General features: G+C 47.3%; 1 protein-coding gene across 3 annotated transcripts in view; it reads left to right on the top strand.

Annotated features, from left to right (window-relative positions):
• The window catches only part of KCNQ4 (potassium voltage-gated channel subfamily Q member 4), a 92,582-nt gene extending 82,955 nt beyond the window's left edge, over positions 1-9,627 (top strand). For all 3 annotated transcript variants that reach the window (XM_081870384.1, XM_081870383.1, XM_081870382.1), the window contains 5 exons: positions 1,921-2,138; positions 2,960-3,062; positions 3,833-3,964; positions 5,067-5,193; positions 6,150-9,627. In XM_081870384.1, coding sequence (XP_081726510.1) covers positions 1,921-2,138; positions 2,960-3,062; positions 3,833-3,964; positions 5,067-5,193; positions 6,150-6,368 — 799 coding nt within the window. In that variant the 3' untranslated portion in view covers positions 6,369-9,627. The remainder of the gene's footprint in view (positions 1-1,920; positions 2,139-2,959; positions 3,063-3,832; positions 3,965-5,066; positions 5,194-6,149) is intronic.
• Positions 9,628-24,276: the final 14,649 nt, after the last annotated feature.

Here is a 24,276-nt window from a genome sequence, read left to right as displayed (position 1 = left end):
TTTCCAGGCCTCCTTTTTCTGGCGGTGTCTTTCAATTTCTCTTTATCGGCTGGTCGTTTTAATGCTTTATATTTTTGTTTCTTTCTTTTTCAGCCCTTACCGTAAGTACCTCAGTAGCATCTGGACCATGAATAGAGTTTTGTGGCATGACTTGATTTTGTCCTTTTCCTTCTCTCCCCTCACCTATTTCTTTGTTAACAACAACAACAAAACAACTGTCAGTGGTCAGGATTGGGTGCACTATACATATATAGTGCACAAATATATATATATTTGTGTGTGTGTGTGTCTGCACTAAGGTAACTCAAATTCTACAACAAGCTGGATTCTGCAATCTTATGTCTGTTAAATATATATGCATGAACTCTCTTACTTTGCATTATTTATTCTGGTTCTACTAGTTGGAAGGAGGGGTCAGGAGCTGTTCAGGGTACTGAAACTCCACCCCTAATCCTTGCAAATCTTAACCAGAATTCAACAAAACTTGCCCACACACTTTCATGTTGTTGTTAGCAATGATAAAGACTAGAATCCTTTTTTTTAAAAAAAGTTGACGTTCTCAGAGAGTCTTAATCCTTAAGTCACTTTTGCATTTTTAGGGGAGGTTGTGTGGAATTGCAGCTCTGATTTATGATATGCCTGTCCCCACATCCTAGAGAGTGCCCTTACTAAGCACAAAGGGGAAACTGGTCCCTCTCCCTTTTCATGTCGATTTCCCCCCCTACTCCTGCATAGCTAGGATGTCCTTCCGTGCCCTGATGCCCTCCAGAGATTTTGCACTACAAAATCAGCCCCAGAAACTGGTGGGGCAATGGAGGAGAGTTGTACCCAAAAACATTTGAAGGACACCAGGGGAAGGTTGAGCTAAGGAGTGGATTTAGCTTTGATACTGGTTGAAGCAGTTATCTCTGCCTGACTTAAGAACCAGTCAGTTAGTCTTTTCTTTTCACTTCCACAAGCAGCAGAAAATAAAGCCATCCTTGTGGAAGGGAAGCAGTCAAAATCATTTGTAAAAGTGTTAAAAAATAAAAGACACCCATTAATTACAAAACAAAATGACAAAAAATAAATAAATCACTACCACAGTTTATACTGCCATTTTTACGCTAGCTAGGACCACCTTCTTATTCTAGATTAACTAATCCAGGCTAAAATGCATCATTTGGGGCACATGCCTTTGAACCACAATGTCACACTTACATTCCTGATTGGGTAGAGAATCTGTGGCCCTCCAGATGTTGGACTCCACCCCTAGCCAACATGGCCCAAATTCAGGGATGATGGGAGTTGTAGTCCGGCAACACCTGGAGGGCCACAGGTTCTCCAGCCCTGTTTTGGATTAGTCATATTGCAATCCTATCATATCTACTCAGAAGTGAGTGACACTGAGTTTAGTGGGGCTTATTCCCAGGAGAATATTACAGGACTGTGTTGTATGAGGGGCTGGTGGACACACAGCATATTTTGACCAGTCATTGGTCTTCGCTGATGCCTGACTTCTAGAATTTGGTTTGTGAGCAAGCAGAAATTCACTTGAGTTGGGGGGAGATACCACAGGCTAAATAAGAACCTCTTTGAGTCTCCGTGTGGGTAGAGTAGCCATTTATTCAGGCTCAAGACCTTGGGAAATGCCCTGCCTTTAGCCTGTTGTGATCAGGCTATTCTTTGTATCAATATTTCCTCTCGGATTCTGACATACATCTAGAGTTGGTGTAGGATGTCAGAACCATTGAGTCAGCTCCAGTCAGCTCCCTCCTGGAAGTAGTCAGCAGGTCCACCGGGGACCAGAGTGCAATGCGCCACATCTCTCTATCTCATTCTCTCTAGCGCCCCCTTTAGGTTGCTGCTTGCATCCTCCCCAGCTCAAGAGCCCCTCACCTTCCTCCTAATTTCTCCGTTCCTCCCCTGAATCCTTTGCAGCAATAAAATGGGCATCAAGGACCGCATCCGCCTGAACAATTCCCAGAGGCAGGGCAGCCGGGGGAAGCAGCATCTGGTCCCACCTCTCCGCCGCTCTCCCAGCACTGAGAATGTGAACGAGGCCACCAGCCCCACCAAGGTGCAGAAGAGCTGGAGCTTCAATGACAGGACAAGATTCCGGGCCTCATTGAGGCTGAAGCCCCGGACACCTGTGGAGGGTAGGTCTTGGGAGCACCTACAGTTTGGGGTTGTGAAGGGGTTCTGGGGTGGGGAGAGAATGTTGCAGAGTGTGCTTCTCTTTAGGGGCTGCTCCTCAAGATGCCTGCAGAAGAAAGAATTCTAGACAGCTTGAGGAAGCGAGCCAAGCCACATGCTACTACAAAAGGAAGGAAGGAAGAAATAAAGACGTCACGGGGTCATTAATCAATCTGAACCTGCTAGGGGAATTTCATCCCTGTTCTAAATATGATATTGATAGTATGCAACAGCAGCCATCAACTGCCCTGTTCCTGCCCTTCAATCTTCACAACTTTTATTTGGATGCAAGCTTATACTACAGTGGTACCTCGGGTTACATACACTTCAGCTTACATACGCTTCAGGTTACAGACTCTGCTAACCCAGAAATAATACCTCGGGTTAAGAACTTTGCTTCAGGATGAGAACAGAAATCGTGCAGCAGCGGCGCGGCAGCAGCAGCAGGAGGCCCCATTAGCTAAAGTGGTGCTTCAGGTTAAGAACAGTTTCAGGTTAAGTACGGACCTCCAGAACGAATTAAGTACTTAACCCGAGGTACCACTATATTGAGCAATTGTTGGATAAACAAAATCAGAGCACGGGGTGTGTGTTTGATGGTAGGGAGAAGCAATTATTGTGCAAATGAACCGATGGAGGGTGGAGAGAAATCAAGAGGAAAGTGGAGGGAAATTTGTGAATGGTGGGCTGTGCACAGAGGTTTCTGCCTTCCTTAAACTGACTAAGAAGGTATGAATGCCAGGCAAGTCACTCTCCTCCCATGAAGCCCTGTTTCTGCTCACAGTTGATGGACCTGCAGAGGAAAGCAGTGAGGAGAAGGCCTACCAGTGTGACTTGACTTTTGAGGACATCATGCCTGCTGTGAAGATGCTCATCAGGGCAGTGAGGTGAGCCCTGTGGGGCAAGTGCTCTTGGTTCAGGCCCCTGGGGTCCTTTGTCTTGTGTTATTTGGCAAGTGTGGCTCTGGGTAACCCTTTCCTCCTTCCATCCATCCTCTCTGATGGATTGATGCCTTGCTTTTGATGAGACAATTTGAACTTCGTGATGGGGGTGGCTGGGTAGTTGACTTTAGGTAGTTCACTCCCCATTGCTGCACCTGTCTGAATGAGGGCATAGGTGGCAAATACCCAAGTTTTACAGATTGTTCCCTTTTCTGGGCTCAGAGCCCAGTACTGCAAGCGCACGGATAAGGATAACATCAAAGCAAGCCAATTAGCTTATATCAAAGCAAACAAATATAAACATGTATGACAACAACTACCAATTAATTGTGGGGTTATCTTGAGTACCAAGGTGGTGTTAGCAAAACTTCCGGGACACTTTACCTTTGGTTCAGCACACCTGGTTGGCCATGGTGAGAACAGGATGCTCTGGCTAGCTAATCCTTTGGCTTGATCCCGTGCACCTTTTCTAAAATTCTTACTGGGCTACATGGACCAGTGGTAATGGAAATTGGTTGGAGCATCTACTTTGCATGGATGAGGTCCCACTACCTGGTATGGATAGACAAGTCTTCTGTCTGCAGCCCTAGAAAGGTGCTACTTGACAGAGCAGACTATGCTAGATGGGCCAGTGGTCCGTCTCTCTGTAGAGCAGCTTTCATCAAATTATAAGGCTGCCTTTCCCTCAAGCCTTCTGGATTCTTACATTTTTGCAGAATCCTCAAGTTTCTGGTGGCCAAGAGGAAGTTCAAGGAGACGTTGCGTCCGTATGACGTCAAGGATGTCATTGAGCAGTACTCAGCTGGTCACCTGGACATGCTTGGCAGGATCAAAAGTCTCCAGACCCGGTAAGTGGAGCTGCCAATGCCTGCTTGGACTATAGTTTCTCTTGTAGGAAACCCACTTTCACCCAGAACCTGCCTCCCTGCTTTCCTCCTCCCCCCTCCCTCCCTCCCAGTGTTGTTGAACTAGAACTGTCATCATTGCTCATGGGGCTTCTTCTCTTGTGCTTGATCCCTACAGTCAGTGCAGAACATTGCAGCATGATTGCTGACAGGAGTGAGAACCTCCAACATATAGCACCTGTGCTCAGGTGTCTGCGCTGGCTGCCAGTTTACTACCAGGCCAAATTCAAGGTGTTACTATTAATCGAGAAAGCCTTTAATAGCCAGGGTCCGGTTTACATGCGGAATCACTTTGCCCATATACGCCCACTTGGCTGCTTCAATTTGTAGCACTGGTATGGTTGCAGGTGTTCAGCATTTATAAGAAATCTGTAGCCATTCTTTGGCACTTGCTACCTCTTGGCATCAGGCAAGGTATCTTCATTTAAAGCACATTACTTCCCCCAAAGAATCCTGGGAACTCTTTTCTTAAGGCTGCATAGAATTATAGCTCTGTGAAGGCAAGAGGTGATATGGTTGGAGTTTATGACATTATAAGTGGTAAGGAGAAAGTAGATGGGGGGGGACTCATTCTTCTCTCTTCCTCCTCCTCCTCCTCCTCCTCCTCCTCCTCCTCCTCCTCCTCTTCTTCTTCTTCTTCTTCTTCTTCTTCTTCTTCTTCTTCTTCTGTGATCACTCATAGCTGAGTAAGATTATCTTCCATGAACTCATGGGCATCTAATGAAGCTGAATGTTGAAAGATTTGGGAAATATGAAAGAAAGTATTTCTGCATGCATAGAACTGTTAAACTACAGAGCTCACTCCCACAGGAGGCAGCAATTGCCACCAACTTGGATGGCTTTAAAAGAGGATTAGACAAATTCATGGAGGAGGAGAAGGCTATCAATGGCTATTAGACATGATGGCCATGCTCTGCCCCCATGGAGGGAGGCAGAAGTGCTTCTGAATGCCAGTTGCTCACCATTGCATCCTTAGCCCTCCATGCATTGTTGCATCTGTGATTTCATTTTCCTGCCTGTCTCTTCTCTCTTACTTGCCTCACAGTGTGGATCAGATTGTGGGCCGGGGGTCTATTGCTATCGATAAGAAAAAAGGGGAGAAGACACCACTGGAGGTGGAGCTGGCGGACGACTTCAGTATGTTGGGCCGAGTGGTCAAGGTGGAGAAGCAGGTATGGCTGGAAGTGGAGGAGGGAGGGAGGGAGGGAGGGAGGGAAGGAAGGAAGGAAGGAAGGAAGGAAGGAAGGAAGGAAGGAAGGAAGGAAGGAAGGGTCTGTAATGCACACACTTGAGAGGCCTCTTGCAACCCCCAGCTAGGAATAGCTTTATATGTGGTCAATTTAAAAAAAAATGTTTTAAGATGTTTTTAGTGTTTTATCACATCTGTCACACTGAGCTCCTTTGGCAGGAAAGGTGGGATATGAAATAATGTATTATTTATTTATTTATTTAGCTAAACTAAGACCTCGTTGTCAGCTGGGAGACATAGTGGCGATAAGATCAATGAATTGCACTGAACACTCATTAGAAAGAACTTGGCTGCAATGGTGGCAGACTTTCTGAGGCTACTTTTTCAGCTAGGGACTCAATCAAATCTAGAAGCTAGAGATGTGAAAGTTGAGTTTCTCCCCTTTGGTTTTCCCTTTCCACTCTGATCCGGGGCACCAGCGGGCCTTTTTTTCCTTCCTTCCCTCCCTCTCTCCCTCCCTCCCTCTCTCCTTGTCCTGCTCTGCAATGTGGCAAGGCTTAACCAAGGTGTAGGATACAGTGAGGTTTAAGCTACACATAAGACAAAGCAGGGCTCAGACTGTGTGTGCTCTGGAGTTACTGTAGTTGAAACAGAGCCCTGATAGATTAGTAGCAACAGATGCAGCCTAATTGTTGAAACTTCCTCTGCTTAAATGACTTGGCTTTCTCTAATAATCTCCTCCAGCAATGGAACATGGGAGGTTCAGGTCTTCCTGGGTCTTTTTACAGTGGCGTTGTGAGAGGAAGACAATGCCACATTCTTGGCTTGACTTCTTTGGGAGCAGTGCCTTCCCCTTCAGGTTCAGAGTCCTCGCCTCCATCACCTGATGGAAAGCAACTCAACTCCTGGCCTTTGACAGACCTCTCTTGCTTTGTGCAGGTGCAGTCCATTGAGCACAAGTTGGATTTGCTGTTGGGCGTCTATTCTCAGTGCTTGCGGAAAGGGTCCGTGAACTCCATCAGCCTGACGGCAATGCCAATCCCCACCGGGGAGCCTGACATCACCTCCGACTACCACAGCCCTGTGGACCACGAGGACATCTCTGTCTCTGCTCAGACCTTGAACATCTCCCGGTCGGCTAGCACCAACATGGACTAAGATGGCGTCCAGCCTAGCCATGTGGTCGTTACACACCAGCCATATTAGGGAGGGCGGCATCTCTCCGCTTCCAGGGCAGAAGGAGGGATAGACAAATGTTGCCGGCTGCTCTGACAGACAACGCTCCGAGAGCGAGAGCCCTTCGTCACCCTCGCCATCCTGGTGGGGCGCCAACTGACTCCTCTCAATGCACCTCAACTTTACTTGAAGTCTTCCAGCTGCAGAACAAAGCCGCTATTACTGGGCGTTCCAAGAAGGATGCAGTTTTCATGTAGAGCCATTGTGGAGCCATTGTGGCACTTCTGTGGCTTTTTAAACAAAAAGTGCTAAATAGCAGCGCCTGGCAGTCTGAACTGCATGGGGCAGGTGGTCTTCTCCATGAAGGGAAAGCCACGCTAGCCTGAAACATGATGCAGGCTCCATCCTTTGCCCTTCAGCCTTTGATGAGCATCTTTTAAGGTTCTCTGCTATCAAAAGCATCTCCAGGTGCATCCAACTTCATAGGGGCTGGACCCTCCTTTGTCACAGAGGTACCAGGGCTGAAGAGCCACCAACAGCTCCCTCCCCCAGCCCAGCAAATAACACCAGTGGTTCCAGACACTTTACTTTATCGGCTTGTATCTGACCGCGTCTGGCTCCAGACTTCTACCAGGTCGGAGATGCTTACTAACAGCTATGCAAATGCTAGGTAACCCTTTCTTCTCCAGTCAAAAGCAAGGGGCATTGCGACTCAAGTGAATGTGGTTTCTTACCTTTGCATCTAGAAGAGAATAATAACTGGCAATGTCTATTCCTGCTCTTGGCAGCGTTTAAGCACCTTGGCTCTTCCCTCCATCACCCCCACCAGGTAGTGGACATTGCTCTGTGGCCCCGATATCATAAGCACAGCGGGACCTTCCTTGCAGGGGAAGTGCTTCCCAGGTGCAGAGCAAACACGATATGCAACAATCTTAAATATGCAACCTGAAATCAATCTTTACAGTCAATCAGTGGACTTTGAGCCTCCCCTGACTAGGACACGGAGGCAATCCTGATGCCTTTATATGCAGAAGGCCAAATCCAGTTGGCCAGCAGCAGAGAAGTTCCTGGTGACCTGCAGGGTGTGTTGCATCTGATTCCTGTCTTTAGGGCAGCAGCCAGCCTGTCCCAAGGGATTGTGCCTCCCTTGCATCCAATAGCATTAGGCTTTCATGATTAGAGGCTCTGGTTTTGTGGTGGTTACCTTGACGGAGGGCACTCTGGCGTAGCTTTAGATCCTCCCTCCCCTCAGACCACCGAACGAATCCAGCCCCTTTGCTAGCGGACAAACCCTGGTTGACCCCCGATTTCCACCCCTCAGTCTCCTGCAGGCAGCCCACTAAACTGCCTTCCTACGATTCTCACCAAAAGCTTGTTTCCAACATCATTTCAAGCCCCAACCTCTGCATCTTTGGGAGCTGTTCCCATTATGAGGCTGTGCCTCTAGATATGATACGGTATTCTAATTTATTTTTTATGTTATTTCTATCCCACTTTCTCCTCCAAGAAGCTCAAGGGTGGTGCACATAGCTCTCCCCATCCCTGTTTTACCCTCACAACAACCCTGTGAGGTAGGTCAGGCTGAGAGGCTACGACTGGCCCAAAGTCACCCAGTGGGCTTCATGGCTGACTAGGGCTTTGAATCTTGGTCCCCGAGGTCCAGAACTCTAACTCGCCTTCCTAATAACCTTTCCCAATTAGTTTGTTTTGCTGTTTTCTTAATCTTAATTGCAATAAGCATCACTGTAGACTTCAGTCTTGAGTGTGCTTTCTTGGGGAAGATCAGTGGCTAAGGCCTTCTCAACACATTACCATTCCAGGTGTGTGCTATTACAAAAAACAACAGTGACAACAACACTTAGGTAGGGGTGGATAATCTTTCTTTAGCTTGAGGGCCGCATTTCCTGATGGGCAAGCTTCCAGGGGCTGCATGTCCTGGTGGGCGGGTCCAGAGGCTAAAGTGGGTGGAGCAACAGGGGTGACTTTTGTTTAGTAGGCAACATTCCAACTAAGCAAGAGCCAGAGGTTTCTACCTACAGCCACACGCAGCACACCCCTCTCCATCTAGGCAAACTTGTGTCCTGTGTTCCAAGGACACAGGCAAAACACTTGTGAAAGGAGTGGCCTGGACTAGGAAGAATTGTGGCCTGTGAAAAGCCCCAAGAGCCAGAGAGAGAGAGAGAGGCCAATGGGCCAGAGATTTCCCAACTCTGCTTTAGAAATTCATCTGCAAAAATAATGTCCAAACCAGATGTGTCTAAAAGCACATGCATCATACCAGCATGCATGTCAGAGGTCCACAATTGACTGCAGCTCTGCCGAGTTGACACTCTGCCGCAAACCTGAGCTTGCTGCTGTTTAAACAGTGGCCCTTAGATCTAGTAGTTTGAGGGGACCATATACTTCCTCGCTCTCCATTTCCATTGCACATTTCTTGTTGGTACAGAGCCATCCCACGATAATTTACAAGCTTGAATGTCTTGTTCCTTTCTACCTTTCCTCCCCTTTTTCTGGCCTCTACTTGGCCACCTGGATTTCACAGTGTACTCCCACCCTGATTGGATAATTAATTATTTTTAAGCAGGAGATCAGATCAAAGTCCTTCCTCTTCCTCGTTGTTTCTGTCTTCCTCTTCTTCATGGTTTTTGTCTTCCCTTCCCCACTGATTTTGTCTTCTCTTTCTTAGCGCCACCACACCATTGCCATACATGAAGTTGGAGGAGGGTTTAAAACTGGAAGGTTATCCCTTTTTTTTCACCTCACAGGCAACATCACCAGGGTGATCCAGTTGCCGAAGGAGGTATCAGATTAGGGGGAGGGCCCTGCTTCCATTTCACGCCTCCTTAGGGTGCATGCCACAAAAGCCCCTCTGGCCTCCCGTGCACCTTTCTCCTTTGCATGCTCATGCATGTGTCTTGAAGAAATGGCTAGAGCTCTTCCTGACTTCTCAGCCCACCGAAGCCCACCTCTCCCCACCTCTCAATGCACTGAACACGGCGTCTTTGGAGAACACACCCCAAGTCTTCCATCCAAGACGGACGTCTCCAAAAGTGGGAGGGAGAAGGGGCTTGTGCGGTTGGGGGAGGAAGAGAGGAGGGGCATGGCTTTGACCAACCAAGGTAAATGAGGTGGACCCTCCAATGGATTTCCAAATAAACCTTGTTTCTGAGACAATGAATAGTTACCTCACTTTATTAACTTATTAACTTATTTGTTTCATTAAAGTTTTCAGTAGACGGTTGCCTGTGTGTCTCGTTAATTATCTGTTTGTGGGAGAAACCTGCAGGCTGTGTGGATGGGGGCCAGAGTTAACTTGGGCTCCATCTTGGAAATGACTGTCCGTCAATCTGCATGGGGCGGGGTGAAAGATGGAGTGAGATATGGCAATCACTAGGACCCCCCCCCTTTGCCTTTCAAGGCTATTGAGGCCTACTGTTGAGGGAAAGTTGTACATTAATTCATTCAAAGCATTTACACCCTGATGTTTAGCTCCCAGCACGGCCTACAAATCAGTAAGAATAACACAGTGCCTGCCTTTGGGCTTACCATCTAAAAACAGATGACACAAAGGAAACAGGGAGGGGGAGGGAAGATGAATGCCGGTAAACTTGAGACACCCAATTCTTTCTGTTACATGGTTCTTGTAAATGACCAACATGGCTAGAGATGAGCTACTCACAGTTAAAAAGCAGGCAATAGCATATTGGGGATGGGGGCACAGTTGTACTGACAGCGTATTGGAGGAGGAGTCTGGTCCAGCAGGGGGGAGGGCAGATGAGGGGAGACAGTAGTTACTGGCTGTTTCCTGCTGTTTCTGTTCTTCCAAGAAGTTGGGAAGAAGCTATAAAAGGGCCAGGAGATGCCTTGGGCTACAACAGGGGTGGGGAATCCTCAGCTTAAGGGCCGCATTCCCTTCCAAGGCAGGTTTCCCAGGGCCACATTCCAGTGGTGGGCAGGATCCCAAGTAAAAGTGGATGAAGCAACAAATGTCAATTTTATTGTTGTTATGCACACACAGTCCTCTTAGCCTCCACCTAGGCAAGGAACAGGCATTATCAAGCATTCAAGGATACATTCCAGCCAGGTAAAACATTCAGGGTGCAAAGCACCAGGGGAGAGATTTGGTCCCTGAGCCAGAGGTTCTTCCCCTACCCCATGGGCTAGGAAGAAGCACAAGAACTGGAAGAGACTTGGACCCCTGCCTTGACCTAGAGCAGCCTTTCTCAACTTGTGGGTCCCCAGATTGTTGAACTACAACTCCCATCACCCCTAGCTAGCAAGGCCAGAGCTCAGGGATGACGGGGACCCACAGGTTGAGAACCACTGACTGAGAGGGAGAAGGCTGCTTGCCATGTCAAGCTGTTCAGCCCTGGGCCATAATTTATATGGTTGCTAAAACATGACCCCTGGCAGCATCCCAATGGCCATAAGAGCAGCTCACAATTTGCCACTACCATAAATGAGCTAAGCATATTTTGGCTTCTCTCTCTCTCCCTCCCCACCCCCATATATGAAGCCAAAGTCCCGCGTTAGGCTCATCTAGATGCAGAAATGAACAGTCTCCTGATGGTTTATGTGTGGGGTTGTTAAACTCAAATTTAAACAATTAAGTTGAACACAAACATGGGGCGGAAGAAGCAAATTTGGATTGGAGCAGTGGCAGTAGGGTGGGAATGCTGAACTCTTTTTCCCAGGGGGCATTTTTCTGATTAAGACTATCTTCCCCCAGACACCCGCCCATGGTGCCTCCCCCTTGGGAGGCAATGTGATTGTGGTTGGTGGTTCCCAAACTCTTCCTTTCTCAGACCACCTGCATATTGCTGAAGGTCTTGGTGGACCACTTAATCACAGTTCAGCCTATACTAGTAATCATGATGTACCGTCTTAGATGCTGTAGGTCCTTAATTGTGTTTTATTACTTCTTTTATTTCACTTATTACCGTTTGAAATCCACACAATTCAGAATGCGAACAGGAGAAACAGACGAATCAATAAAAATACAATTAGAATCACTATGGATATTTCATGCAGATGTGCCGCGGACCACCTGACCTTGTTTTTTAATTGTAACCCACCCTGCTTGGGGCCTGAGTGCAAGATCACCCTCCCTTCCTGCGGTTCCTAGCAATTTGACTCCCAGCAAATTGCAGAGCTCTTAACATTCCCATCTCAAAGAGCCGCCTCTGTCTGGTTTGGGCAGGACAAGGCCGGGACAAAGGTATGCTGCTTACCTGCCTGATTTCGTTCCAACCCAAGGACGTAAGAAGACTCTGAGGAAGGGGTGGCCTTCTGGCCTGGTGCCAGAGAAGGTAATATGGAAGGAATGTTGGGAGGTTGCGACATGGTCCAAGATCTGGAGTCACTCAGATTCCTGCCATCACCATCCATTCTGCCTTTTGAGTGTTTGGAAGTGACCACTTATCCCGTCCCCAGGGTCTGCATTCCTTCACAGCTGCTAGGAGCACCCTGTTAATTTTTTCTAGACCTGCAGGCAGTCTACCAGTCCCCATAACATTATCAGCTGTTACAATTACGCAGTGAATTTTAGCAGAATGTATGACTGAGGATTCACTTGTGCTGTAGCTGTTTTTTTCCACCCCTTTCCTTAAAGCAGCAGGGGGGGACCTGGGGACCCTTCAGAAGTTGCTGGACTCCAGCTCCCATTACCCCTGACCATTGGTGATGCAGGCTGATGGGTGGTCAAATATATCAAGTGGGGGCACACATTCCCCATCTCTGTTTTGAGGAATATGGCATGCAGCACTGCTTACCCCCCATGTCAAGGCGGGAGCTAGGAGCAAGTCAGCAATAACTCACAAGGTATCAGTGAAGTTCACTCTTTATTCAAAGAAACAACACAGCTCAAGCCTAGTGATCACAGCAACTCTTCCCCGTAGGTCTTGTCCCAATGAGGCAGTTGCGAGAACTGAAGGTCCTCACATTCCACTGCTCACTAAGTCTTTCTGCACTGGCACCTTCTTCAGCAACCTGAAGCTCCTTCATCTTGTCTCTCTCTGCTCTGCCCTCTTCATTTCTCTTTATGTACTAGGAAATGTGGAGGGGGCAGGGGGAGAAAGCAGGTCACAGTGGGAGGGGGAGACTCCCTGGCTTCTTCAGCAGCCTACCCCCACTCTGCCTCTAGGCCCCTCCTCTCCAGCCTTTGCTTCTGCCTCTGATTCTTGGCTGCTCTCTGCCACAGCTTCTTCTTGCTCACTAAACCCTGTTACCTCTGTTCAGCTCTGACACCTCCCCCCCCCCCCCGGTGTAATCATACTGTAAGGGATGCTTGAAAAGAATTAGAAGTGTGCATTCCTAAAAACATTAAGACCACCATCAAGATGTCCTTTAAATACATCAGTGGCAGGAGACCACCTAGGTAGACTGCTGGACATTTGGATGACAAGAGAGTCGAAGGCATACTAAAGAAGGATAAGGAAATTGCACAGAATCTGAATTAATTCTTTGCCTTTGTCTTCATAACATGTCCGGCCCTTCAGAAGGAGTTCCTGTTTGTTTGCTCATTTGCCATGCATAACACTTGTTGAGTGTTTGCGCCCTGTTTTGCCTATGTAACACACTGATTTGAGCATGAAAGATTTTGGCAAAAACGCTACTCCAAGTTCTTCATCCTTTGAGGGTCAGGAAAACCTTTGCCAGTTGTTGCAAAGGGCTTTTGAAATAAGGCTGAGGAATGCATAAAGTTAGAGCAAGGCTGCAGGTTGCCCATCCCTGGTTTAAAGCCATGAAGCAGAAGTGACTAACCTATTCTGGAAACCTTGGTCTACCTCCTGGGGCCATGTGGGTATGGCCAAAGTGAATGGGACCATTCCACACACTCTGTCACACAATCAGACATCATCATGTAGTGTGCTTCCCTTCCTCTCTTGCAGATCAACTAGTGAGGGAGGCTATTGTGCCCCTCTGCTCCTCAAATGACCAGTCTGATGCCTGAGAATGGCATACCTATCCAAATGCTGGTCTCCCCCCACTTCAGCTCCAGTGGAATCTGGGTGGGGGAATATTTGCTTTGGGAGCTGAATGAGGCCTCTGAACTGGTCTTAGAAGTGCAGCACTTTAAATCGAGCTCTGAAGCAAACTAGTAGCTGGTGCACTTGAAAGAGCAGTGGAATGAACTCCACACCAAAGAACAGTCTGGTGGCTGTGTTGCGAACCAAATGAAACTTCCAAAAGCCCTTTTTGAAAATAGCCCTATGCAGGGTGCATGATAATAATCCATCGTGAGCATAACAAGGACACAGATGATTTTGTTACAAGCCTACCACTTCCTTTGGCCTATAGCCACATTTTTTACCCTTTCCCATTTTCCTTTAACTAGAATCATACTGAAATGGAAACCAAAATGGCAGGCAGGTAATAGATTACCCACAATGCCTCTGGGCTGTGCCAAAGTTCCTTCAGGTCTATTCCTCCCTTCACTTGCTGTGACATTCAGCCCCCTTGCCCACTCACCCTCTCACAATCTGCTCTCAGAACTATCCCAAATAAATGTGCATTACTCAAGGACAATGGTGGGTTTTGTCCGGTTATACTATGGGAACTTGAACTTTCCAGGAAGAGAACAGAGCTGTTGTCTGTCAAGGCCCAGAACATCTGCCCATGTAGGCACAGACCCCCTCCCCCATTTCATGATGCCTCTGGGAACATGAATGTGCCTCAGGGGGTCACTATGAGCTGTGCCACAGCAGCAGTAGACAGAAACGTGCCATGAAGGACGTCTTTCCATTCTGTCTATCTCCAGGCATGCTAAGCACACAAAGCCTCCTACAAATGGTGCTGAATTCCTCATGATAAGAGGAATCACTTGGGGACTGGGTCTTTTGGTGCTTCCAGGCAAACTGTTTATTAAGCATTCACCCTGTTTTGTTTTCAGGGAGATTAGACAATGCCGGCTATTTATTGAGCATTCACTCTGCTTTTCTAGTGGGAAGGTTAAATGATGTTGCATAGAAGCATAGTTGTCAACTTTTCCCTTTGTTTCCCTTTGTTTCACCTAGCACTGGACTCAGACAAAATCTGTGGGGTAGAGGGTGGGGATTATAAAGAGAAAGCACACCAGCAACTAAATACACCAAGAGACTTAAACACAGAAAACAAGTTACTTCCATAAGGGACAGTTCTGATGTCTCTGTTTCACCCAGCAGATACACTCTTCAAGAAAAAGCATTTCTCCAAAATGAGTTTTAAGTGACCCCCTCTCCCGTAACATATGACAAAAATGGAAACCAGTGTCCAAAAGATTGTCCTGCTTGACCATGTCTCTTATCCACCTATTGTGGTGTGTGGATTTTTCTAGCAAAGCAATTTGCCCAATTCTTTTTGCTCTACCAAGCAGCCAGTTTTCATTTCCAATGCCTTGTGACTTCCACCCCCTGAGGAAGCTGACTAACTCCTTCTGCACAACTTTGAGCCAGCGCCATCAATAGAAATGCCCATGCCAGACTGGGTGGTACAATCTGTTACATAAATGCTGAGATTCCGCCCCCCCCCCCAAGAAAACCACCTTCGCACAAAATTGCTGCCTAAGTTGGCAAGCTCACCACATGTGCATTAATGATCCTTCTTGAGATCTGCAGCTCCTGTAGCTGTGTTGTTTGTGTGTGTGACACATCTGTTGATACGGTGCAACATCACAAGGGTGAAATGCAGAAAACCTGTAATTTAGATTACCAGCAGAGGGGTCTGGGGAGTAAAATATTCACCAGGTTGACAGCTAGCTGGAATGAAAAAGGTACCTTGGAATGCCAGGGAAGGAAATGTGAGTCACTGAAGTCCCTGTGCTGAGGAGGACTTACGTGCTCTTATCTCTAAAGGCAGGGCTGCTCAGAGCAGGCAGAAAGGGGGAAATGAATCAGGGAGGCCATGACTTCCGCCTGCCATGATCTCAGTGTCAAGGCTTCTCTATGTGAATAATTAACCTTCACAACACAGCACCTCTTAGTGGTGGAAAAGTCGTCTAAAGGAGTTTCCTTGGCAGCTCAGAGAACTTAAGGGCTGAAACAAATTTGCTTGCTAAATTTCCAAGTTTGCTATTTAAATTTCTTATGGCAGATACAGTGGTACCTTGGTTCTCAAATGGCTTAGTTGACAAACAAATCGGCTCCTGAACGCCGAAAACCTGGAAGTAAGTGTTCCACTTTTTGAATGTTTTTCAGAAGCTGAATGTCCGATGCAGCTTCCACTTGAGGGCAGGAAGCTCCTGCAGCCAATCAGAAGCCATGCCTTGGTTTTCAAATGGTTTTGGGAGTTGAACGGACTTCCGGAACAGATTAAGTTCAAGAACCAAGGTTCCACTGTATTCTGTAAACAGTCACAACCCAGAAAAAGATTGTGGACCCCAGACTCCAAAACAAAACTCAGATGAGAATTTGGGTAAAGACAATTGTGTCACTAAGTACGTACAGAACATTGTTTGCCACACAAGTCTGTTCATTATGTGTCTACATGGACATAACATTTTAATTTGCCCATATCTTAAGGTGCTTATATTCATTTTTATACCACACTAGAGTAATAGTTTTTACTCAATTTGTTGTCTGAGGTTTTGAGTGAGAGATTCTCCAAACACACTCTGGGGGTGTGAATATTGGGTAAATATTTAATATTCAGCACTTGTCATCAGAAGATACTAAGACCTGACATATAGTTGCTGGCATTTGGGAATACATTTGACAAGTGACATACAACAGCAGTTAGCATTTGATGCTTTCTGAAAAGTGTATTGTAATAAAATTGAGTAAATTTATAGTGACATCATCCACCCACCCATTCATCTCTGAAATTTGAAATCTGAATTTTCATGTCAAATTTAGAAAATTTACCAGATGTTGAAAGGTTGCAATGGTTGGTTTCTCATTGTGACGTTTTTGACATGCCTTGGGTAAACTAATTAATTTATGAGACTTGATTTCTGCTGGCTCAGTTCTGGCTTCTTGGATCAGGAAGTTTCACGCTCACCCTTCTCTCCTTACATAGGATTGTAGATTTCTTTTTCCTATATTGTTCGAGGCATCTGGGTTATGGACAACTGCAGGGTGGATGTTGAAGGGGCAGTATAACAGCATCTGCTGCCCCCACAATACTCTGCAGGGCAAGCAGAGCTTCATCAGGTCCTGTTTTGCCCCTTTAATTTTTCTCCATATCTGAAAACAGTTTGCCAATAACTTTCTTGCCTATAACTTTCGCCCAGTGAAAACACCCTTGGGGTGATTGAGTGACTGGGTCTCATTCATACTCCTGATCTGACTGATCAGCATATTTGGGGGCAGGATGGAATCCCTCCCTCCTAGATCAGAATGGAGAGGGACTCTGCCTCTTAAGGGATGGGGAGGGGATGAGGCCACCCTTCTCTTGCCTTTCTTGCTTGTCTGTGGTTGCATTGAAGCTGTGCATTTTCTTGTGGCACAGGGCAGTCTAGTAGATCCATGGTCCATTAGGCAGCACAGCATTTGGGATACCCTTCCCCAGTCTCAAGCCCTCTAAATCAGGGGTCAGCAAAGTTTTTCAGCAGGGGGACGGTCCACTACCCCCCAGACCTTGTGGGGGGCCAGACTATATTTTGAAGGAAAAAATGAACTAATTCTTATGCCCCACAAATAACCCAGAGATGAATTTTAAATAAAAGGACACGTTCTATTCATGTAAAAGCATGCTAATTCCCAGACTGTCTGCTGGCTGGATTTAGAAGGCGATTGGGCCGGATCCGGCCCCCAGGCCTTAGTTTGCCTACCCATGCTCTAAATCCTTTGAAGGACCATCAGCCTGACCATGCAATGCAGGGACTGTGCTAGCTCCAGTACTTCTGGAGTGCATGTCAGGTTGGCAAAGGTGGTGCTTTGTCCTGGATCATAGGCAAGTCAATCAGAAAATTGTGTTTATTTGGCTCAACAACTTCCGGGGTGTCCTGGTTTTTTACTTTTTGAAATATGGCAGGGAGACAGCTGGCATGCAAGGCCTAGTGTGATGAGGGCTTCACACAGAATGGAACCTTAGGGGAGATCCAGAAGAGCATCAGTCCCAAGGTGGAGTCAGTTGTAGACTGAAGACTGAACTGCAAAATCCATCCAGATCCAGGCTGGAATGGAGCATGGGAGGCAGGAAGGGCACAGAAGTGGTAGCAGCAGCAAGATCTCATGCAGAGCTCTGCAAGGTCTTGTGAGAGCACTGCAAGATCTTATGAGAGCTTGCCAGAACTCCCTGCTGCTGCTTCTCCTCACTTCTCCAGTAGTGGTGGTTGTGGCAAGTGGGGCTCCCACTGGGAGCTGCCCTGGTGGGTTTCCACTGCCCAAGGCAGCTGCCTCAGTGTGCCTCCTGCGTGGGCCAGCCCTGGCTGTACTTTTAGAAGTCCTAATGCATCCTCTTTGCCTCCTCCTCCTCTCTTCCTCTAAGCACCCCACCTGCTGCCCCAAACCCAACTTTCTTACTTTTGCCTCCCTTTTCCAGTAATCGCTAGGGATGTTCTCTCTGGCAAAGTTCTCTCTGTGTACTCCATGTGGACCACTGGCTGAAAAACAAGAGCAATGTGAGAAAGAGCATCTTTATTTTGGGAAATGAAGAGGGGGAGTTTTGGAAATAAACATTCTTGCGTACTAAAAGTCATCCAAGTGCCAGGCTGTGGGGAGAAAAGAAAGGCTCCGGGAAAAGCCATTCCCTGCTTGCATTACAATGGCTAAAGACTCATGTCAAGTGGAGGGGGATCTCTGCTGCTTTTCCCCAGAGGCTCATGGGAAAGCACATGACGCATGGCACATTCCCATCCACTCAGTCACTGCTAAAATATGCGCGGAGGAGACGCTGGGTCTCTGAGTGTCCTGCTGGGCCTTCCTGACACCCTGTCCAACACCCGGCCCCGTCACCAGAAGGTGGGGTTGCTGCTACCGCCAGGAAGTGAGACTTACAGTCACCAACACAGGAAAAGGAGCTTTGGCGGATTAGAAAAATCTATCAAAGTTGTATAAACTTGTCTTAAAGGTGACACTTCTTTCTTAAAATAGGGCCCCGATAGAAGAATTTGTACAATTGTTTTAACCCATCACAAGTAGGAGGAATGTCTTGTTCAACTTCCACTGTGGTTGTTGTTTTTCCACTCTGGCAAGCAAATACAGTGGTACCTCGGGTTAAGAACTTAATTTGTTCTGGATGTCCGTTCTTAACCCGAAACTGTTCTTAACCTGGGGTACCACTTTAACTAATGGGGCCTCCTGCTGCCGCAGCGTGATTTCTGTTCTCATCCTGAAGCAAAGTTCTTAACCCGAGGTACTATTTCTGGGTTTGTGGCATCTGTAACCTGAAGCGTCTGTAACCTGAGGTACCATTGTATCTCCAACCTTCCTTATGTCTGCTTCTATCCCATTTGCATTCTGTTGGGCGCTCTCTCTCTCTCTCTCTCTCTCTCTCTCTCTCTCTCTGGCCTCTGAATGTGCAAATACCAGCAACAGCATGGAGAAAGTGGACAGAGGAGTTTTTATCCTTCTCTCAGTACACCAGAACTTGGGCTCATCCAATGAAACTGAATGTTGGAAGACTCAGAACAGACAAAAGGACGTACTTCTTCATGCAGCGCATAGTGGAACTATGGAATTTGCTTGCACGGGAGGCAGCGACAGCCACACCAACAGATGACTTTAAAAGAAGATTGGACAAACTCGTTGAGGACAAGGCTATCAATGGCTACTAGCCACAATGGCTATGCACTGGTTCCATGGTCAGAGGCAGCAATGCTTTTGAATACCAGGTTCTGGAAGCCCTGCAGGGGTGGAGCAGCTGTTGCACTCAGGCCTAACTTGTTGGTTTTCCAGAAAAGGGATCTGATTGGCTACTCTGAGAATAAGATGCTGGACTAGATGGGCCATAGGCCCAATACGCAGGGATCTTCCTATATTTCTATGGAGAAGAAGCGAGCACTGAATGCTGTTTCAGAATACGTTGGGAGCTCCAGCTGAGCAATGGCATGCCAGGAGTTGGAAACTTCCTCCTGACCCACTGGTGCCCCAAAGCTTCTTCAGGATTGGGCAACTTCCTCTTTGATGGAGTCAGCGCTGATTTTGCTAAATTACAGTAGCCTCTTCTAGGGCATGTGGAATGGGTTTGGAAGATAATTGCATATTGTTTGGCAAAGACCTTTGAAGAGTCAAAGGTCTGTCGCTTGAAGAGCAGCAGTGGGCCTCTGGCTCTTAAGAGGCTGGCCTGGACATGCCTAATGACACCCATGCTTTGTACTTGTACCTCTGTAAACCGTGCCTCTTGGGCCAGGGGGTGGTTGTTGTGCAAGGCAGTACTGGGTTTCAGTGTTTTGGAATGAATTCTGGAGGTTCCTGTTGGGGGTGGGGATTTCTGAGGAATTTGGAGGAAAGCAAAAAAGAGTTTCCGTGAACTAGCAAAATATCTCACTGGGGCTCTGCACAACCTTTCCTTGGACCTACAGAAAATGTTGGTCTTATATGGACAGTGGGGAACAACAATGACTCATCAGTGGGGGGTGGGATTGGGGTTGCTTTCTTATCCCCCAACCACCGACCACTCTGACCACCATATGTTAATCAGAAGGTCTGTGTAGAACAGCCTTCATCAACCTGGTGCCCTCCAGATGTTTTTGGACTACATCTCCTATTGCACTTCTCTAAATCTGCCTCTGCAACACTTGATCTCAAAGACCAGCCTGGTGCTTAGGAAACTAGGTAAAGGTAAAGGGACCCCTGACCATTAGGTCCATTCGTGGCCGACTCCGGGGTTGAGGCGCTCATCTCGCTTTCTTGGCCGAGGGAGCCAGAGTACAGCTTCCGGATCATGTGGCCAGCATGACTAAGCCGCTTCTGGTGAACCAGAGCAGCGCACGGAAATGCCATTTACCTTCCCGCTGGAGTGGTACCTATTTATCTACTTGCACTTTGACGTGCTTTCAAACTGCTAGGTTGGCAGGAGACTAGGAAACTAGGCAGCCCTTGATTTTGCCCCTTGACAGTGAGCAGCACCTGAGAGGCAGCCGGGTGAGGAAGGCACACAGCTCACCTGGTCACTGCCTCCCCCAGCATGCTGAGATGAATGCATTTCTATTTTAATTATAGATGCAAAATTTGAGGGGAAGTGGCCCTGCCTGTTGTGGGGATGACTGCTGGCATTTTTTCCTGCAGAAATGAAGTGACGCACACTGTGTGGATGGATGGGGTTTGCTTCAGCATATTTGTCCCCACCTGACTTCAAGGTCACAGCCCTGGGGTGACTCAGTGATGTTCCCTCCACATTTCCTAACCCTTCAGCACTTTGCTTGAGGGACGTTGGTGCTAAAGTGATTCAGACCCAGATTTTCACTTCCTCTGCCCTTGTCTTGGAAGAGGGTCCAATGCTATCCCCCTTGCCTTTCCAAGATGCTTTCAGTTCCTCTTATTCCGCCCCCCCCCACTTGTGCAAGGGATCATGACACATGGTTGTGCAACAGGAACCCCCTTGTGCAGAGTCCTGCCACTTGGGGTTGTGTAATGGGACGCTGGCAGGTCAATCCCAGAGCAAAGGCAGAGGCCCCCAACTGCCAAAGAGGACAGGGGGAGATGAGAGAAAACTTTGTAAAAGGCAGCTTGCTGGGTTATAGCCAATGCTAGTCCTTCTCAAAGTAGACCCACTGAAATGAATGGACCTAAGTTAGTCATGTCCACTAATTTCACTGGGTCTACTCTGGGTAGGACCTTTTTGAGCAAGTGCTTTGTTCAAAATCAGCAGCAACCAGGCTCCAACGCTCACCTCCTTCCAGGCCTCTCTATCTTCTTACTGATAATGTCCTCTTGTGAAGAGAACACTCCCTTTCCAGGTGTACATATTGCTAATACCCAAGAAAAAGACTTACACTGGGAACTGATGGTTAGAAGATACTTGCTGAAATGGATTGGTGGCTACTGGCTAATGGCAACAATGAGAGATGAATGAGCTTTTTCATTTGTTGGAAGCTTCCCAGAGTGGCTGAGGTAACCCACTCAGATGGGTGGCATATAAATAAATTGTTGTTGATGATGGTGTTATTATTTCAAAGCTCACCCTGAATTAACTCAGAAATCATTCTGCTGCAGCTTTCAGTAGGTGAGATTGGGTAAGGTGCTCACCCCTGAGGCAGAGAGGGGTGACCAAAGAGGGTTCAGACAATCCCCCAAAGCATTGAAAGAATTCATGAGGTGGGTTAGGCACTCCTACCATGGCACACCATGCAACAGCCACACATCATTTGCATGTTCAGGCACCATATGAAGGGACTTTATGCATGTTTCAGAGCTAGTTTGTATAGCTCCTTAAATCTTCAAATACTCCTTCAGTTGTGTGTGAACTGACCTCTCCCTCCACACACACATAAGAAACTGCCCATTGCATCCAGTTCTAAGTAAAATGACCCCACTGTATCCGTGGGTGGCAAAACTGTGGGGGAAATTCTCCAAATATTCTCCAGAGAAGTATAATTTTAGAACAGGTTGTTGTTGCTGTGTGTTTTATTTAGTGCGGGGCTGGAATCAGAAAATAAAATTTCAGAAAATTCTCCTTGGTGAAATTTTAGTCCAACTTCTCACCCGAAATATACTATATTGTTAGTTCATGGAGATGGAGGCAGGAATCAATAGGCTATGAGAGAAGGGCTAGAAGGAAGAGGGGCCCAACTCATTAATGCTTCCTTTCACAATGTTAACATACCACCCCCAATCTCCACAGCAGTGTGAGGTTATCGGGGTTCAGGCACTTAGCCAGGGGTTGTGTTTGGAAATGAGGCACAGTGGAGATGGTGGTGTCTTTGGGATATATGGTTTATTTGCACATATATATAACATGAGCCTACAATGGAGGGGCTCACAGCATGTTTCTCCCGCAGCCACAGCCTTCGATTAAAATAGAAATCAACTGTCTTGCTCTGACCCTCTCTCCAACTTGCTCCTTTACATCTACGTTGCATCACTCCTAACCCTTCACTAGGTAATTGCCTGTGTTGCTTCTCCATTGCTTACAGACTGATCTGATTTTCCTCCGGCAAAAACTGCTAACCTCAAACTCTGCTACTGGCCTTTGTTCTTCCAGCTAATTCAGAGATCAGAGTGGGACCCCCACCCCTCTGCATGTGGCATAGTGTCTTAGCCTTGTTGGTGGCTTTCTTGATGGGTGATCTTGTCTCTGCTTGCTTAACAACTCAGTCATGATCAGGGGGAAACTCAGTCCAGCTATTAAGAGTGTGCCTTCCAGTTTAACTTGCCAAGCATTGATTGTATTCTAACACTTACTAAACCTAGAAATTATGGGTGTCTGACACCCACACACCCTGGCACCCAAAACTCATAACAATACCATGGGTTGGATCCACAATGGTCCTTAGAGGTTTCCACCCTATTCACAGGCAGGAAAATTCCCATTCCACCAACAGTTCGAGGGATTCCAAAAAAGGAATTTCTCAAGTTATTTTGGGAGATGTTTCATCTCAGCTCTCATTGCTCACCTGGGTGAATCTCTGCTCCAGGTTGGCCTCCTTCCAATGAGGGCCAGAACAGAGACTCATGCAGAAACACAAAAGCTGGACTTCTTTGTGGGTGGCTCATGTTTTATATTTGGCTTCATATGCCTCCAAAGGAACCCTTTTCAGATGTGGGATGAAATGTGCTCCATATTTCAATTCAGAAAGGCGTGTCTCAGCTATCAGAAGCTTAGATTTCTATTTTTTAAAGTAGACTGAGTTCAGGTGGGTCTGTGGCTCCAGCTAAGCCTTCCTCCTCGCGACCGCCTTTCCATCCCAGCCAGCCACAGACAGTGGCAGCCTGGCTTAATTCCCATCTCTTTTCTTGCCAGCGTCCTGAGGTCACAGTTGGCAGCGTGCCCAACCACTGTGGCTAATTTTTTTTTCTTGGCGCAACCACAGCCCAGCCTCTTGCATGTGCCAATGGGCAACTTGCCATCTGGTTCGGCACTGAGTGCTGCCAAGAGAAACCTGTGGAGGGATGTCACAGTTTGGTGGCATATCTCTCTGCCTTTATTGAGGGTGCAGCTGGCTAGCGCATCCTTGCCCTGCTGGCTCCTGCTTGAGCAGGATGAGATGCTGCATCCCATGTCTTTGGAGGCAGATTCGGCCTTGATCTTTGGCAACGCATCTCCATGTGGATCCTTCTTGGGGGTGGGAAGAGGAAACCACAGCTGAAAGACTTCACTGAGGCTTCAGGTCAGGCTTTGCTTCAGCAGAGGCCCCTTCCCCAGGGATGAATGCGCTGCCAGAGCCTCCAGTTTTTCCTCCCCGACACACACACTTTTTTAAAGCATGTATATTTATAATTATCATGTAGAGTGTTGTACAAAATCATCTCCAACCAGAGGTGGCTGGTGGAGTGGAAAGGCAGGGAGACCAACATGAGGCTGAACCAGAGCCAATGGCGAGCAGAACCAGAGGCTTACCTAAGGTTCCTTGCACCCTTGTCAAGAAGCTGTATCAGCATCCCTGCCCCCCCCCCCACAAAAAACCAAATAGCCACATTAGATGTGATTGCATTTTACATGACCCAAGTATTCTAAGTGTCTGGATTGTGGGCAAAGTGAGGAGGAAGAGTGAAAAAAATCACATGCCTTTGTGCCGTGGTAAGAGGACTCTCCTGTGTTTGATCTTGCCACAACAGCAGGGGCATTTCAACAAACACATATATGTCATATACCCACCCCTCAAAGGCCTGCAACCCTGGAGGGGGCTGATTTCACCAACCCCTAAGTACACCTTTAGACAGACCCACCCCCAGAGTCATTGTATGTAAGATGGCAGGCAGGTAACAGGCAGGAGTTGACTGAGCCTGGTTGGATTCTGCCCATTTAACCTCATGGACCAGCCTCCACTGAGTTCAACGAGCATCATAATAGATGCAAACACATAAGCAAT

The sequence above is a fragment of the Podarcis erhardii genome (genome assembly GCF_964252035.2).
Source record: "Podarcis erhardii genome assembly, chromosome: 7".
In the NCBI taxonomy this organism is placed as follows: domain Eukaryota; kingdom Metazoa; phylum Chordata; class Lepidosauria; order Squamata; family Lacertidae; genus Podarcis; species Podarcis erhardii.
The sequence above is the reverse complement of the archived record's forward strand: the minus strand, read 5'-3'. Positions and strand labels throughout refer to the sequence as shown.